Source organism: Phallusia mammillata, chromosome 5 (genome assembly GCF_965637545.1).
Source record: "Phallusia mammillata chromosome 5, kaPhaMamm4.hap1.1, whole genome shotgun sequence".
NCBI classification, from domain to species: domain Eukaryota; kingdom Metazoa; phylum Chordata; class Ascidiacea; order Phlebobranchia; family Ascidiidae; genus Phallusia; species Phallusia mammillata.
The window spans coordinates 5044289-5060560 of NC_137256.1; the positions used below are offsets into that span (position 1 = coordinate 5044289).

Sequence of the window (16272 nt, forward strand, 5' to 3'; positions counted from 1 at the left end):
CGTAGGATCATAAGATGTGTTGCATTCATATTCAAGATATGCATCAGTATGGTGTAATTCTTGTTATTCCAACAGAAATATCTATATATCTATGTCGCATTTATTTTTTAGCCTGCACATTTGTAAAACGTTTGGTGAGGTCGCGTTGAAAATTGTCTGCACGCTTCAGTGATTCGATGCTTGATTGACAGATAAGTCCGCACTTTGCATGTTTTGCTCGCAAGTTGAAGCGATTGTGATCGACGACAAGCTAAACTAAAGGTTAAGCGGGTGCGTACGCTGCGTTCTCGTGTACTATGGCATTTCAGTGTAAGCTGCTAATTGGTTTTGTAGCGGGCACTTCATGTATTTTACAAATAGTTTAATTTGTTGTGGATGTGTTGTGAAATGGTTTTGTTTTTGCAGGAAGAAGACTTATTAACATGTAAAATGACTGACTTCAGCGAACTGCACGATCAGTGCAGTATGTCCGAAACTTTTGCAATCTTCAAACACTACCAAAACAGACTGCAAGGCATCTATGAAGATACAGTATCACTACTAAATGAAAACCCATCAATTGGTAAGTGTCCTCGATTTACAGCTTTTGTTACAACGTCAAAGTCTACACTGTTTGCATTTTTGTGTTCTGTATTTTTGGTTTGATAAAAAAAGGAAAAGCCTGTTGTGTTGTTTACATAGTATTTTTTTACAATGCAAGATGCAATCTTTCGTTTGTTGCAAATTTAAAACAAATCCACCTGAATCTCTGTTTTCTGAAATATAATCCAGGGTAGGTAGGAGCATCCTTTTGTGGTGTGCTCCTCAGGGATTGGCGCCCCTGCCCAACCGAGCTGGTATCTTTCTCGAGCACTTTTACTGCAGGTCAACCTATGTGATTGGGCTACTTGTTGTGCCAAACAAGGGCACATTGATTCAAAATTAGGCAATTTTCTAATAATTTAATGTTGACCACAAAATCAATCTTAAATCTCCAATTTTTTGACGAAAATGTAGGAAATGTTATTTGTGTATGGGTGGGCCTGTGTAGGCCTAACAAAGTATGTTAGTAGATAGATGTTTTTGTGTAACCAGGTTTGCAAATATTTGTCCTACATTAATAAGAAAAAAAGCAGACAATTTCATCCCTCCAAAGTGTACTTTTGGTCTGCAGGGAATCTTTTGGTTCAAAAGAATTTAGCAAATGTTTAAACATAAGCCAACGCAAATCTATATTTTATCAATTATTATAAATTATACATAAAATGAGGGGCTCCTCTAAAATACGCAATCTACGCAATCTACGCAATCTGTACGCAATCTGCTTATAAAACGTAGACAATCTTTAAAAAATGTTGACGGTTAGGGCTTTTAGGGTCTGGGTGAGGGTTTATAATAAAATTAACACTATAATTTAGTTTTAGATGTCCAGTTTGGGCTTAATATTCTCATATGTGTTGAGAGTGGTACTAAACACTGTATGGTACCGCATGTGAACACTTGTAGAGAAAATTAGACCTGAAAGGCATCTGAAATTAAATTATAAAGTTAATTGTATCACAAACCGTCACCCTGACCCTAATAGCACTAACCGTCAACATCTTAGTTAGTTTTTGTTAGTAGATTGCGTATAGCTTGCGTAGATTGCGTAGATTGCGTAGATTGCGTATTTTAGAGTGGCCCTAAAATGAGTGTAAAATATTTGCTTTTTTTATTTTTTTGCTTAAGTTTTTTTACCTCTGTAAATGAATTTTAAATAAACTAATAAATTTACATAGCCTTTTGTAAAGCATCAAATGGTGAGGTATTTCTGAGTCTAGTATGAATGTGCCTTTTTACTGGCAACTGATACTGAAGAATGAGCAGCGTTAGTATGAGCAGACAATTTGGGTAGTTTAATACTTTAACCCAATTATTTGCAAAACCCAAAAAACTTACACTGCCTTGATTACATCACATATTCTGTTTAACTGCGAAAAAATTGATACATGGTAACTGTGTCTTGTGTATAGTAGAACAGTTATGTACATAAGCTAAATGTTTTGCAGGTTTTAATAATTTGCTGAGCAATGTCTGTTGCTTTTGTTCCTCAAAATGTTCGAAACCCTAAAATGCCTGTTAACCCTGAAACAATCCAGAAACTTCTAGATGAAAACAGCCATCTGATTCAATGCATATCTGAAAACCAAGCAAAGGGAAAGGTCCAGGAATGTGCCCAGTATCAACAAATCCTTCACAGAAACTTGGTTTGGTTGGCAACAGTGGCTGATTCAAACCAATCAGGATCACAGCAATCAATTCTTTCTGGTGGCCAACCAGGTTCAAAAGATCAAATGATGCCCCCTCTGAGCAGCTCTGCAGAAATGAACCCTGTTGCCCTAAATGCGACAGCTGGCCAACAGCCTGTTACATCTACACAACCAAACTCTTACCCGCAATCTTATGCGAGTTCCATTCCACCAGTGAACATGCCCGGTAATCAACCACAATATACATCGCATGTTCAACCATCACAACAAGTAAAAACAAGTGCTGTTCCTACAAGTGGAAACGATGCATTGCCACAGCAATCCACTACTGCTGTTCAACAGAGTATGGAAGTCCCAACTCCTCAGTACAGTTTGCACCAGCAGCCAGCTATGCCAACAAATAACACTTATACTACACAAACTGCCCCGGCTTATCCAAAATACCCTCAGCAGGTCCCACAACAGCCAGTATCTTCCCAACCTATTCCTTATGGACAAATGCCACAGCAAGCACCGCCACCACAAATGTCATACCAACAACAACAGCCACAACAACAACCCTCATATTCCCAACCTCCATATAATGTCTATCCTTCACAGCATCAGTAAAAGTTTTGAAAACAAAAGAGACCAATGGAGATTTTTTTTGGTTTTTATAATGTGATGGTAAAGCACTGATTCATGTACACAAATTGAAAGAGTTTTCTTTTGTAACAAATTCATGTTTTTATGTTACATTTGATTTACAGAGACCCAATGGCTGAGGTGTGTTTGAATTTCATATTGTGGCCATTAGGCATTGCTACTTGGGAACAAATTCGAAAGCATTGTTGTTCTGTGACAAATTCATGTGTTTAAGTTGTGTTTAATTTACATTAACCCTGTCAGTGCATTGCCATTGTTTGTCTGTTAACAGCACAGTGTCAAGTGTGTTTATTTGCGCTGCTAATTTGCCAACGAACATTTAACACTCACATGTAAATACTTGCAGGTCTACAAGAGCATCTCTCAGAATGTCTCAGTTTGTCTACTTTTCAAAGCACTCTTTTCAACAAGTTCTCTATCCACATTCTCGGTGATTCTTATGCAGCAAAATGCCAGGTAAAGCATATTCAAACAGAGGTCTTATCTGTTTTTATGTACAAACCACTTGTTGTGTTGTGTACAGTGCTTAAATTGGCTACTGGGTGAAAATGTTCTGCCTGACAACTGTGAATGGATGCAAAGTGAATATCCAGTAACTGTGAAACATGGTTCAAAACCACAATTGGCTGTGACCCTGCCTGACAGTTATGTCATTCCTGTGGACGGCAACTTCAAATGTATCCCTGATGTACGATCCTACTTACATGACTTGCCCGTGAAATGTTCAATCCAAACATCAGTAAGTTTTGTATATGTTTGTGTGACACATGTTTGTCATTTTTATGGACACTTGTCTTTGATGTAGAATCCTTTTGAAAGTATATTCATGGATACTTCTGAATCTGGAATGGAAGCTACCCCTGAATCTGGAATGGAAATTCTAATGGAAAACCTTCTTCTAAATTCAGGGCTACAGGTACTCTATCCAAAATACACCTTAAAAAACTACTAAGCCAGTGGTTCCTGACCAGGGAGGATTCTTAAAACTTAAGGGAATAATTTTTTTCATGGGGTTTGTAAATAGGCACTGAAGCTCTGGAAATATGACATGTGAGGTTGACAAAATACCCACTTTTAAATAATCTGTGTATGGTTTTGGAATTGTTAAAGAAGGAATTCGTCAAAAAAGCTTGGGATCCACTGTTGTAAGCCCCCAATATTAAGTGTGTTGTTTTCACAGGTGGTGTTACACTCTAACACAAAGGAAACGACTACAGAAAATGATGGATTACCTTTGAAAGAATGGTTGCAAAGTCTATGCGATGACACTATTCCCATTTTTGTGTATGTTCTTACATCAGAAATGTCACAACAGAGCATAGCAGATCTAAAGGCACTTAAGACTACTGCTGGAGACATACCCATTTTGTTCTGGGTTAGTGAGTCTGATATATCACAGCGATTCCTACATCGAAGGTCAGTGGATTCTGATGACTCCAAGGATGGCTGTGAAACAAGTATGATTTTTCCAGACGCATTTGCACTCTTAAGCTCTGTCCCTACCGCACCTGTATTGGCCAAGCATGTTGTAAAATCCACGCCAGCCAAAGTGAACTGCAGTCCAAACACTAAAGATTACCGCACTTCAGGCAGTCATCATGTCACATACAAATCTTCACAGTTAGGAACCCCTTGTTTGTGCAATATGAATATCAGCACTGAATACATAAAGAAAAGATTGCACAGCTTAGATTTTCATGTGAGTTGTGCCAAATGTGTGACATACATGGGAAATTGTCATTGGCTACAAAGAAAATCAGAATCTGAAAATTCATCATCATTTCTTTCCACTGGCGAGACAATTGAATGCAGCGTTCCAACAGTATTATCATCGTTTATAAAAAGGGTTGCACTACACTGTCTTGTGCTTGCTTCAACTGTTTTAAACAGGTGATGAATTCGGGCAAATGAGACATTAAACTAAGGATAAACTGTAAACTAATGATATTAACAAGTTTATAGAGCTATTTTTATTCTGATGTTTCGACGTTCTATACAGGTTGCCTTCGTCAGGATAAAAGTGAAGGCGACCTGTATAGGACGTTGAAGTGTCGGAATAAAATACATTTGCCAGAAGAGCTCTATAAACTTGGTATTATGCCTGGCAGCAATAGCTTATATAATGATATTAACAATATTTTAGATTTCACTGTGAAATTTTGGACGAAACCATTTCGAAGGTATACTCACTGTCTCGCGATGTCCTGATCACACCGAAAAGAATTGCTTATGCCCAAAATCAGGAGCAGCAACTGTTTGACAAGCTACTGGTTATTGCAACCCACAATCAAATGGAAATTATGGTTGGTTTAAATAAAAAATATCAAAGACCACTGCTTTTCAGCAAATATGTGTTTTAAAAAAAATATACATTGTCTCAAAACATGCCTAACTATTGACAATATGCTTCTGTTGGGTAACATAATGCTGCTTTACTTAAACATATTTTGAATTTAGAAAATCATTTCATCAGTGAAAGAAGAATGTTCAGGGAGGATAACACAACTTGCTGGAGACTATGATATTCAAGGTATTGATCAAATTGTGTAAATTTTGTATGCAGATCAATAATTTACCACATAATTATGTACGTATCATATGTCAACATGGCCATCCATTATTAAATGCAAATTTTGTCAATGATTTGTCCAAACATCCCAAAAATAATTAAAAGTTCAGCCCACAATCAGTGTCAATTTGATGTTTGTTTCAAAATTAAAATGATAATTATTAAATTGTCCATTTAAAAAGAATCACCTTGTAGCACAGAATGATTTCTGTTGTCTGTTATGACATTTTCCCTTTGTTAAGTTTGTTACAAGTTTTTTTTTGAAGTTTCTGTTTCTTGATTTGTAAGTTTTATGCCCTCTTTTTGTCAGCGTCATGCATGGCTAACGGCGATAATGGAGTAAATGATGTCTCTGCAACGACTAGGAACATTCAGAACTTTGTGCTGCAGCATGTCAAGACAGCATCTGCTGAGAAGTTGAACAACAACATAAACGTTCTGAGGTAAATACAACTCTGTACAGGCCACATTACCTGTGTAAAACACCATCCTACTTGTTTTTGCTCACATAAAATGAGTGGGCCTTTGACAATGTATCGATCTTGCTTTTTTAGGGACAGTTTTACGGGGACATTGTCAAGGTGCTTGCATCATTTGGAGTCTTTTGATGAGGATGAATTTGACACTAGAACTGCAGCTGAAACTAGTTTGCACCTAAAAATGGTAAAAACATCTATTTTGTAATTTATAAGTGTATGTTTTGTTCATTGGCTGACAATTGCTGATCTGTCCATGAGTTCTTATTTTTGGCTTAAATAAAAACTTTTTTTAGCTGGATACGTGCATATACTTGTGGCCTATAATACACATATCCTGTGTGTTCCTTTCGTCCAACTTTAAATTCTTCCAGGATGAAAAGATATTTTTAAATTAGAAAAGTGTCTGTTTATCTAATGGGTCTGCAACACTTTTCCTATTGCTGATTGCATAATGAGTTCTTATTTAGCCCAAATCTTGCTTGTTTCTCAAGGCCAATTTTAAACTTTAACAAAAAGTAACTAACCCAGGGTTTTCCAACCTTTTTTTAATGGAAGACGATTTTTACTCCGTAACACAACATTTAAGGAATTTTTGGGATTTTGTTGTGTCAGCACCTTTTTTTTTACAGGCAAATATACTTCCATAGAAAATTGTTGTGTGAAATCACAAGTTGGCACAACCCAAAAACTTTAATCCAAATTATGGCAGGCCATATGCAACAAAACCTAAAACAACAGCTGCAGGCTATTTGAAATGCCGTCACGGGTCACACTTTGGACACCCCTGAACTAACCCAATTGAAAACACAACTTCGTGGAGGTCAAAGTTAACCTTATATTTTGTCAAAACCATGCAGATTCTAAATGCTGCCTACAATGTTGACATAAGTATACAGTCAAGTTCTTCACTCCTTGCCAATGTTTTGGACAAGATAAGACAGGTAAGGGACAGTAAGTAGGATATATTTATATGGATTCTGCTTACATTTAATTTGTAAGCATCTTGGACACTTTGTTCGTTCATGCAGGGTGCAGCTTTTTAAAACTGCTGCCAAAAATATAGCAATATTCTTCCACAAATGATTAGTTTGAAATGTTTTATTTCTACCAAACTTCAGATACTTCACACTTTAAGCTGGAGAGATGCAAAGGTTATGGATTCAGCATGGAAATGTAAAGTTGCACAGGATGTTCTTGGAAATTTGTGTGAATCACGACTGGCGAAAAACATGTGCAGTCAATTCAGGTAACCTATCTGTTTTACACCTAGTTGGTAAAGTTATGCCAAAACGAAATCTTATTTTTTTTTGTTAGGGATCAGCTATCAGTGGCTCATGAGTCCTTTGTGTCTGCCCTGCGGCAGTTGGAGCTAAGGATCCATAGTCGCTTGGAGCGAGAAGAAGCTCTTAAACACCACGCATCTAAAGTACTATCACCGAAAATTGCCCAACTTGCTCTTCAAAGCAGATCCCTTATTGATGAACTACAGTATGGTAATTATTATGCTACAAAACATTTTTTTACTTAGGTTAATTAATTACTTAGCTGCAGACAGTGCACACTGTTTCGACTAGGGGTGAGCCGAGCCTGAACCCGAGTACTCGGTACTGAATATAGCTGTTTTTGATACTCAGTGCCGGGCCGAGCATTAAATTTGCATCTTTATGCCTATTAATATGAACTTTTGTTCAAAAGGGTATCCAAGAACAAAAATGACTGTTTTATTGAATGCCTCGTATGTTTGAATTGCGCGCATTCTGAGGTCTGTACAGCTTAACACACCACTGGCGTTGTAAGGAAAAAAACTAGCTGGAATTGGGAATGTTTGTGCTGTCACAATTCCCCCTAATAGTGCTCAACCGAAGCCCAAGCATTAACATGATATGCTCAGTGCTCGACGAAACAGAACATTTGCAGTTTTGGCCTATCCCTAGTTTTGATGTATAAGGAGGTAGAAACAGTTTGCTCTGTCTGCAGTTTGTCATTTATTGGCATGATGCCTTTACAATTAATTGCTTGTTGGTGTATTTAGGAATTCCCAAAACTGGCAAGGAAATTGGAAGAGGGATGTATGGTGTGGTGTTTACCTGCAGTTCCTGGTCTTCATCCATAGCGAGAAGAAAAAAATGTGCCGTTAAGTCTGTGGTTCCACAAGATGAAAAGCACTGGAATGATCTTGCATTGGAATTTTATTACAGTATTTGGTAAGTTGCATTTGTTACACAGATGTAAAAGAACAAGATACATAAATTTCTTTGTATGTTCCAGTCTGCCACCACACCCAAGGATTGTAGAACTTTATGGGTCAGTAATTGATGAAAGCTATGGCGGACCAAGTTCTGACCAAAATGCAGTTATGTTAATCATGGAAAGAATGCAAAGGGACTTGCATTCTGCCCTGAAGGTAAATATTTAGTTACAGGCAACTACTGCTGTGTTGACTAGCCTTAATGTGTTTGCTATGTTTTTTTTCAGAGGGGCTTAAGTGAGCAGGAAAGAATGCAGATTGGTTTGGATGTAATTGAAGGAATACGTTACTTGCACAGTCAAGGTCTTGTGCACAGGGATATAAAACTAAAAAACATTCTGGTAAGTGTTTTTTTGGCAGCAATGACAAATCACATGGTAGCAAAACTCTACAATTTTGTTCCTCTCATTTAGCCGAGGAGTGGTGGATTTTTTAAATAATTATATAGTGCTACAGTTTCACACTTTGTCGGTTGATAGATTATAAAATATTTTGTATTTCTTTTTGTTAAATTTCCCAAGTTTTCATTTTAACACTTGATTTGTGTTAGTTGCATCAATGCATTTGATTTTGTTGTACCAACAGATGGACCAACATAATAGAGCTAAGATATCAGATTTAGGGTTCTGCAAACCCAGTGCAATGATGAGTGGTTCAATTGTCGGAACGCCAATACATATGCCACCAGAATTATTTTCAGGCAAGTTAATGCAGCCCTTAAAGGCAATTTGTAAATTGATGTGCAACCTTGCATTTTAGGTCAGTATGACAACAGTGTTGATGTCTATGCTTTCGGAATTTTGTTTTGGCATCTGTGTGCTGCCTCTGTTCGTCTACCTAAAAATTATCGTAACTGCATTTCAAAAGATCACCTGTGGACAGCTGTTAGAAAAGGTATGTGTGAAATGATATTTGTAAAGTTTACAGATCTGTTAACAGAAAACAAATATTTTAAAGGCACAAGGCCAGAGAGATTGTCTGTCTTTAGAGATGACTGCTGGGTAATCATGTCCGAATGCTGGCAGCAAGACCCAATGAGACGGCCACTGCCAGGAATCCTGCATGCTAGATTGTCAAATATTATCAATGGTGCTACTGCTGTGAATTATAATTGACTGTTCCTTACATAAATGCCGTTTTTGCCAACCCTTCCACTGCACATAGTATTTTGCAAACTTTTTTTATACACTGCCTTTTTGTACTATTTGGTTCTATTGCCCTTTCTTAACTTTTGTGCAAATATAATTTCAGTATGACTTCTCATGATTGCTTTATTTCGAATACAAAAGAACAAAACAGTGCTTAGTGCATCACAACAAAAACTTCAGGACCGAAACTGTTACTGGGCCATCACAAATTGTGTCACATCCCATGATTTGAACCATATATACATGAGAAAAAACTGAAAAAAAACACAGATAAAAATGTAAGAAATAAAACATGTTTGGGTTAAGAAAAACCTGTTTTTTGTCCAGTTTGCTTTTGGAAGAGTACTGCTTGTGCTGGAAGATGTATAAAAGCTTGACAAAATGGAAATAATCTTTCCTTTTCAACCCAGAGTGAATATCCATAATCAATCAAAGAAACCTAGACACAAAAACTTGCTGCTTTGTGATAAATTAGATTGCTGTTTTTCTTACCTTCACTCTGCTGTTTTTCCCCAATGATATAACAACAGCTCTGCGAAACTTTTGTTTGTCCACCACAACATACATTTCTCCACAAAAAGGTTTGTTCTCAGTCTGAATGCTAAGAAACAAATACATTTAAGAATGGTTACAAACATACGAAATATTTAGGACATTCTTTTGCTCACAAAGGACCATATCAAATGTTTAATTACAAACCGTTTTCGATGTTTGGAATAATAGTGTTTCATATCAGTGAGAAGATTTTTGAGCTCTTTGGGCCCAATACCGTTATCTAAGGCAAGCAACAAAAATCGTAATGTAAATATGTACATGTTTTTAACCAAACCAATACATGTACCAACTTAACACAAGCATACCTGGAGAAATAAAACATCCAATAGGAGGTAAGTCTGCTGCAGATTGAGCCACACACAATACCTGACCATAGAACATATCATCTGTGCTCACATTGTTTGTTATTTTAAGACATGCAAAGCTCTTTTTCTCAAAATCCAGTGTTGGTACACTTCCGTAAGAAAATGTCTAAGCAGGTTATTTACTTTAAAAGTTTGTAAACAAAAGGCAACACTAAACAGTTTCAGATACCATCTGCTGATAAAGTGAGCCTTGTTGTGGATGAGTAAACCCACAATTTCTTCCACGCCAACAGTCTCCCTTTAAGTAATATTTGCAAACTTTGATATTTTCCCAGTTTATGTTCTCCACAGCAACACATGCATTGTCAACATCAGTTGAATAACTATACAAAGGTATGTGTGATTTAAGTGTCCCAATAGAATTCTATAGCCTAATTGCAATGGTTTCCAACTTTTAAAAGTTATAATTATTGCTTGCGAATGCCTAGTTTGGACGTAAAATCAAATTTTGCACTGCATAAAAAAACGGCTTTATCCCTTATTGCTAGATGATGAAATAGCTTATTGCAATGCCACTAAAAACTCCTTGGAAGTCTCATCGTAATAAGTCATGAATCAGATTATTTCCAAATCCTGGAAGTTTGCTGCTAATGCAACTTGCTTGCAATTACATAGTAAGTGGAAAGGTGCTTTGAAGCCCTTGCTTTATATAACTGTTGATAAATTATATAATCAACCGATTATAGCGTCATCAGTTGATTATATTTTGAAGTTTAATAATCTTTACAAAATAAACCCACTTAACACCAATAAATAGAAAAATAATTTTCATCGGCTGAATCAACAAGCTTGGTGATTCTAAGTTTGGAGTACAAGAGCACTTTTGAAACATTTTAATAATGGGTCTATTTGCCACATTAGAACATCTGCAAATGGAAAACAGGTGCCTACTTATTTCGACAGGAATTGAAATCTTCGTACATGGGGTCCCACAGTTTCAACTTGCCCTAAAAAAAAGCAACAACTCAGTGATTTTGTGGTTTATTGAGAAAAAATCAATTGAAAGAATACACAATCAGTGGAAACGTAAGTATTTACAAAACATCCAAAATTCAAAATTATCATGATTGTTTGCTGTGCGAAGACAAGGCCTGTTGCTTTTTGTCGCTACAGCTTCGTCGCAATGCTTCAAATACCTGGCATCCAGAGTTGCTCTGACTTTCCAGGTATTCAACATAAGACAAAGATCTTCTTGGTTTAGGTGAAACCTGATGACACAAAAGTGCTGCGCTTAAATTTGAGAAATTATTTTGGATAAAATGTTTGTTACAAGGTTAAATGTAGTCAACATATTTTTTTATGTGCAGAAAACAAAAAAGTCTGTTTCCTGCTTTTTTGGCTTCAAATTAGTCTTATTCACACATGTAGTAGGAATTGCAACGAAAAAAAATACACAAAAACACGATACAGTAATAAACATGTTTATTTACCTAAAAACTCATTTAGTTCAGCTTTGATTAAATTATTGAACAAACTTGATTATTCAGTTCACATGTTTTAAAACAAACTATGTGTATTGTTCTTGTCCAAATTTCTTACAGTTTGGGCACAGATGTATCTAGTTTTATTAGAATAATGTATTTTTTTTGCAGTGGCCAATGGCCAAACCAATTCAACCACCATGATCCAACTGGCAATAAAAAAATAAGTTGAGTATCTAAAAAAATATGTGGGTACATAGTTACTTCAATACTTATGATGTTATATACTGCTGAGGTAGGATAGCCCTGGAGAAAAAATAAATAAAAACGAGTGCAATATGTAATTTACCTGCCATTGGTTAATATGACTTGTTGACTCATCAAAATTGTTTCCATAGGGTGACACAAATCCCTCTGATTTCGCTGTTCGTGAATGGCTGTTTGTTCTAGAACTAGATGTTGAAGCAGCAGTGTTTGAGACACTATTAAAACGTAAGTATATTAATTTATAGAAATTTTGTTTCCACGAAATATAAGCAGCTTGTTACATAAAAGTAAATGTAAAACGACCTTGCTAAAATTATGCCACACTCCACCAAAAAGTTTGTATTATGTATAGAATATAAAATCTATATGGGTGGAGTTACCTCAGAAATTGGGGCTTGTTCAATTCACATTGTTGGGGTGTGTTTAAATTTACCATATTAATGTCCTTTTGTTTTTCAAATGTTTCTTCCTTCTGCAAAAGAATTTGATGTTGCATATTGTCCATATTTTTACACAAAAAGAGCAATAGCAATAAAGTGCTGTCGCAGGACTACCAACCTCATCAGGATAACAGCAGGAACATTTTTCTTTGGCCATTGCTAAACCCAAGTAAATCATACTAGTAGACACATTCCAGAAAGTATCCTTCAATACAATATTCAGATATTATGTAATCAACCATACAAAAAAATTCAACTTACATTTTCGGAAACATCAAACAAACTGACACTTTGTTTCTCCGTGTGATTGACATCCTGACGACCATGAAACTTTATCATGAACTTTTTTCCATACACAAATTGGTTGAACCAAATTATGATTTGTGGTGTCCATTTTCTGTATGCAGTTTTTGGAATAATCTGCCCAAAAAGTGGCCTATAAATTTTACTGCGATTTTTTTGCACCATACTACATCATGATAACGGTATGACAAAATTGATCACCCCATGAAGTTTACAATTGACTGCCAACTTGGGTATTTCTTCAAAATCTCTTGTTATCTTTCGAAGATTTTCATGTTTAACTTCTGCAGTGTTGCCATAGTCGATGTAGTACACCTTTGTTAAACATTTTCTTTTAATGAAGTGTAAACAAGGAGCCTTAACATAGTAAAGCAGTTCCGAAACTTAAGGGAGAAGGGACCATAACCAAACCAGGATAATCTACCATATTTACTTCATTGTTTAGCTCCCCTAAACTGTCAACCCCAGAGAGTTGTTGAAAAAGTAACCCTTGAGCCTTTGATTGTAAGTCGCATGTTGTAATGGTAAAAAATGAATGCTGGGCTGATCTTTGTTTAACATTTATTCATTTTTTGTTTGTTTTGAGTTTTTTGATTTTCCAAATGTAATAGTGTGTAAATAGTGCACATGCATAAAAACATGACCTTGACTTAACATTGTTTGTCAGCTTCACCTTACAATTATGGAAAGAAATTTACTACACATAAGTACCACATGCCCATTGATTTAGAGTTTTAACAAACTTGCCTTATAACTGAAATTTGGCAAAATTTCTTGTATTTCTGCTCGATACCAGCACTGATCACATGGAAAAATTGCAACACAGATCATGCCAATGTAAAACCTGTCCTCAATTCTATTTTGTCTTGACCCCGAATAAAAATCACTGAAAGTATAATTATCAACAGTTGTGGAAAAATTTCCATTTATTCTCCAAATTTTTAAAATAGAACTAAGCTATATCAGAACATCTGTAACCTAGTCAAGCAGTTTCCTACTTTATATCTTGTTGAAGTGAAATCAGTATTTCCATCCAATTTATCAACTGCACACTGAAGCGACTTGGGGAGGAAACATCACATACTACAATCTCCATGCAATCATTGTCACAATAATCCAGAACTGATTTGGGAACATTCGGCTTTTTTGACTGATCAAGGTTTGTATTCAAAGAACTCAGGTGTAAACTTGGTGAACATGACATTGTGTCACAACCTAAGAACGATCAAAGTATTAAACTGAATAATAGGGATACATGGGCGCCGGCACATAGGGGCAAGAGGGGGCACTTGACCCCGCCTGGAATTTCAAAGTACAGCAAAATTGCAACATTTTCTTGACAAGCGTATGACTGAAAAACGATAATGCTCTAAGAAGGGGAGTTGAGACAGTCAAAGCAAATGTCTAAACAAGCAACTTTAACAACGTTTACATATCTGGTGTTGTTTTCATAGCTTTTGCCGATTGTATGTTGTTTAAACTGACAAATGGTTCATAGTTGAATGGATGAAAGGGGATTTTTCATCGTTGATGCAAGTCTACTGCATATATATATTTTATGCCATGTGTACATAATTACTTAAATGGTAATCTATCCCTTCACATTCTCAAAATTTGAAAAATTTCCCCAGAAAAATTTCTGCCGGCGCCCATGTAGGAATACGTTGTTATTGTCACTGATATTCGTCATATTAACCATTATCAGTATTAGCCTTTTTGTCTTTGGACAGCTGATAAATTGAACACCAAACAGTTGTGATTTAAAAAATGAGTATCACTTGTAACTGGTTCCACAGATGATAATTGGTCAGGATTTGAGGCAAATTTATCTGTCCTTAGATTTTCGATACTGCTTTGAATATCTGCAAATACAATGACGCAACAGCGGAAATGATTTTACCAAGTAACATATTTTACAACACATTACCACAGATACTATCATTGAACAAATAACTGTGTGTATCATCAGATGAGGTTTCAAGATCTTGCATGGTTTTAGTTGTGACCTGCTTTGTAAAAAAAAAATCTTTTTTTTGTTGTTTCCTTTTTAAAAAATCAGACCACCTGGGGATTTTTCAATGGCATTGGCTCTTTCTTCAGATCTTTCACTGTTGATTTGCTTTCATTTTCACCGTAAATTTCTGCACAATAAAATATATTTATGATCATTCCATTTTCGGGGCCACTGGTTGAATATGAATGAATAACTCAGTTCTTGCATTGAGATATTATAAATTTGCATTTACAAACTGTCATATAGGAAAGCAACAATTTATACAGATCAGGACATTTCTTATTAGGATGTCAGAAAGACATAAATATCAATAGAATCATAATTCATTCGTCCAACTCATAAAAAAATGGTGAACAAGGAGGCTAAATTCTCAGAAACCCTTGGAATACTAGGAACTCATGGTTGTGGGTTCTAATATTGTCTAGGCCACTTGTGTTTCCCTAAGCAAGAAACTGATGCAGTACCACTCCAGCTCAGCGGAAGCTGACAAGCTGAACTAAATTGAAGTCACCAACTTCCAAAGTTGAAAAATCAAAACAAATATAATGACTCAAAAGGAAGCTCCAGTTTCTTGCTCAGGGAACACACTTAAACAGGAAGCTCCTGATATACTTGGCCGCCTACTAAGGATAAAAACAAAATTAACAAAGAATGTGTGCCCACCACTAAAATTGCTTTCAAATAACATCAGATTGATGGCTATTAACTTTTCATTGCACCCATCAATGGCATCTAAAATATCCGGTGCCTTTTCCATGACATCTTCCTGGGAAGCTGATAACAGTGCCTTGCCTTTGTTCAAAGTCTGCAAAACAAGGCTTTAAGAACATTGTCAAATCTTGCTATGACACATGAAAAAAATTATAACCAGTGTGAGTTATAATCTGATCTTCAGTATCTTGCTTCAACACACACTTATTTGCACAATATATCTTTAAAATTTATACCAAAAGTTTCCATTATTCATACCGTCAAAGTGATATCATCCAGTTTGGTTTGAAAGGCATCGAATGTTTCCTTGTGGAATGCCTTTAAACCTTCAAGTTTTGCCTTTATTCTAATTCGTTGGCTCATTAGTTTCGCATTTGCATTCTTTGAATTACTTACTGACATTGTGGTTAAGGTATTAAGAATGTGCAAAAACTATTAATCTATGAATCAAAATAAGTTGGTGCTGAGAAACCCAGCTTTTTATGCCTTTATTCGTGCAAGAGGTATTGGCTGGATTCACTTTTTATTATTTATAGATGTCTGGGTTCGGTTCAGGTTTTTAAAAATGTGCATTTTCAGGTTTAGGGTTTGTACCGGTTTGGGCCAGTTAACAATTTCGGACTGGTTTCAAACCAGTTTAAGTCCCCTTTTGTTTATTTTTAATTCCAACCATTACCTTCATATGCGACTGTGCGTCACCTTTAAATTCGTTATTTTTGAGACCCCCATAGCTATTATTTCACGTATTCTTACGTTTGTTCTTAAAAAAAATCACAAAATATAATACAGGTTGTATTTTTACTGGTTCGGTTCCGGTTCCGGTCTAACGCCAAACAAAATATGGGGTTCAACTCCGGTTCGAGTTTTTAGAAAATCGTC

The 16272-nt window shown here is 36.0% G+C and overlaps 3 protein-coding genes across 5 annotated transcripts; 2 read left to right on the forward strand and 1 right to left on the reverse strand.

Annotated features, from left to right (window-relative positions):
* The first annotated feature begins 115 nt into the window (after positions 1–115).
* Positions 116–9430, forward strand: LOC145228081 (dual serine/threonine and tyrosine protein kinase-like). The gene is made up of 19 exons (XM_080093059.1): positions 116–270; positions 406–562; positions 3220–3329; positions 3397–3612; positions 3679–3789; positions 4054–4763; positions 5017–5176; positions 5331–5403; positions 5753–5885; positions 5997–6105; positions 6779–6862; positions 7040–7167; positions 7236–7414; positions 7954–8125; positions 8190–8325; positions 8397–8510; positions 8755–8869; positions 8929–9063; positions 9127–9430. The coding sequence occupies exons 2-19, from the start codon at positions 430–432 to the stop codon at positions 9282–9284; spliced, it is 2976 nt and encodes a 991-aa protein (XP_079949185.1). The 5' UTR covers positions 116–270; positions 406–429; the 3' UTR covers positions 9285–9430.
* On the forward strand, positions 683–3219 carry LOC145228084 (calcium-responsive transcription coactivator-like). The gene has a single exon (XM_080093065.1). The coding sequence runs from the start codon at positions 2049–2051 to the stop codon at positions 2835–2837; it is 789 nt and encodes a 262-aa protein (XP_079949191.1). The 5' UTR covers positions 683–2048; the 3' UTR covers positions 2838–3219.
* Positions 9425–16241, reverse strand: LOC145228082 (uncharacterized). 3 transcript variants are annotated; one of them, XM_080093063.1, is made up of 20 exons: positions 15652–16241; positions 15346–15487; positions 14733–14809; positions 14596–14674; positions 14447–14530; positions 13667–13883; positions 13416–13554; positions 12870–12983; positions 12627–12785; positions 12484–12570; positions 12306–12397; positions 12008–12140; positions 11374–11445; positions 11129–11184; positions 10407–10560; positions 10178–10343; positions 10017–10092; positions 9810–9918; positions 9630–9756; positions 9425–9571 (listed from the first exon to the last, which is right to left on the reverse strand). In XM_080093063.1, exons 1-20 carry the CDS (start codon positions 15793–15795, stop codon positions 9480–9482), a joined length of 2319 nt encoding a protein of 772 aa, XP_079949189.1. In that variant the 5' UTR covers positions 15796–16241; the 3' UTR covers positions 9425–9479. The 3 variants fall into 3 exon arrangements, with proteins under 3 accessions (XP_079949189.1, XP_079949188.1, XP_079949187.1); XM_080093062.1 differs by having other exon boundaries at positions 14730–14809; XM_080093061.1 differs by having other exon boundaries at positions 14596–14677; positions 14730–14809.
* Positions 16242–16272: the final 31 nt, after the last annotated feature.

Bases quoted from the DNA above. Each gene is read 5' to 3' on its own strand.
- LOC145228081 (XM_080093059.1), top strand. From the start codon at position 430: ATGACTGACTTCAGCGAACTGCACGATCAGTGCAGTATGTCCGAAACT. The intron at 3,613-3,678 runs GTAAGTTTTGTA...TCTTTGATGTAG, and splicing joins AATGTTCAATCCAAACATCA to AATCCTTTTGAAAGTATATT. The intron at 8,511-8,754 runs GTAAGTGTTTTT...TTGTACCAACAG, and splicing joins TAAAACTAAAAAACATTCTG to ATGGACCAACATAATAGAGC.
- LOC145228084 (XM_080093065.1), top strand. From the start codon at position 2,049: ATGTCTGTTGCTTTTGTTCCTCAAAATGTTCGAAACCCTAAAATGCCT.
- LOC145228082 (XM_080093061.1), bottom strand. From the start codon at position 15,795: ATGTCAGTAAGTAATTCAAAGAATGCAAATGCGAAACTAATGAGCCAA. The intron at 15,488-15,651 runs GTATGAATAATG...CTTGTTTTGCAG, and splicing joins TGGATGATATCACTTTGACG to ACTTTGAACAAAGGCAAGGC. The intron at 14,531-14,595 runs GTAATGTGTTGT...TTGTATTTGCAG, and splicing joins GTTCAATGATAGTATCTGTG to ATATTCAAAGCAGTATCGAA.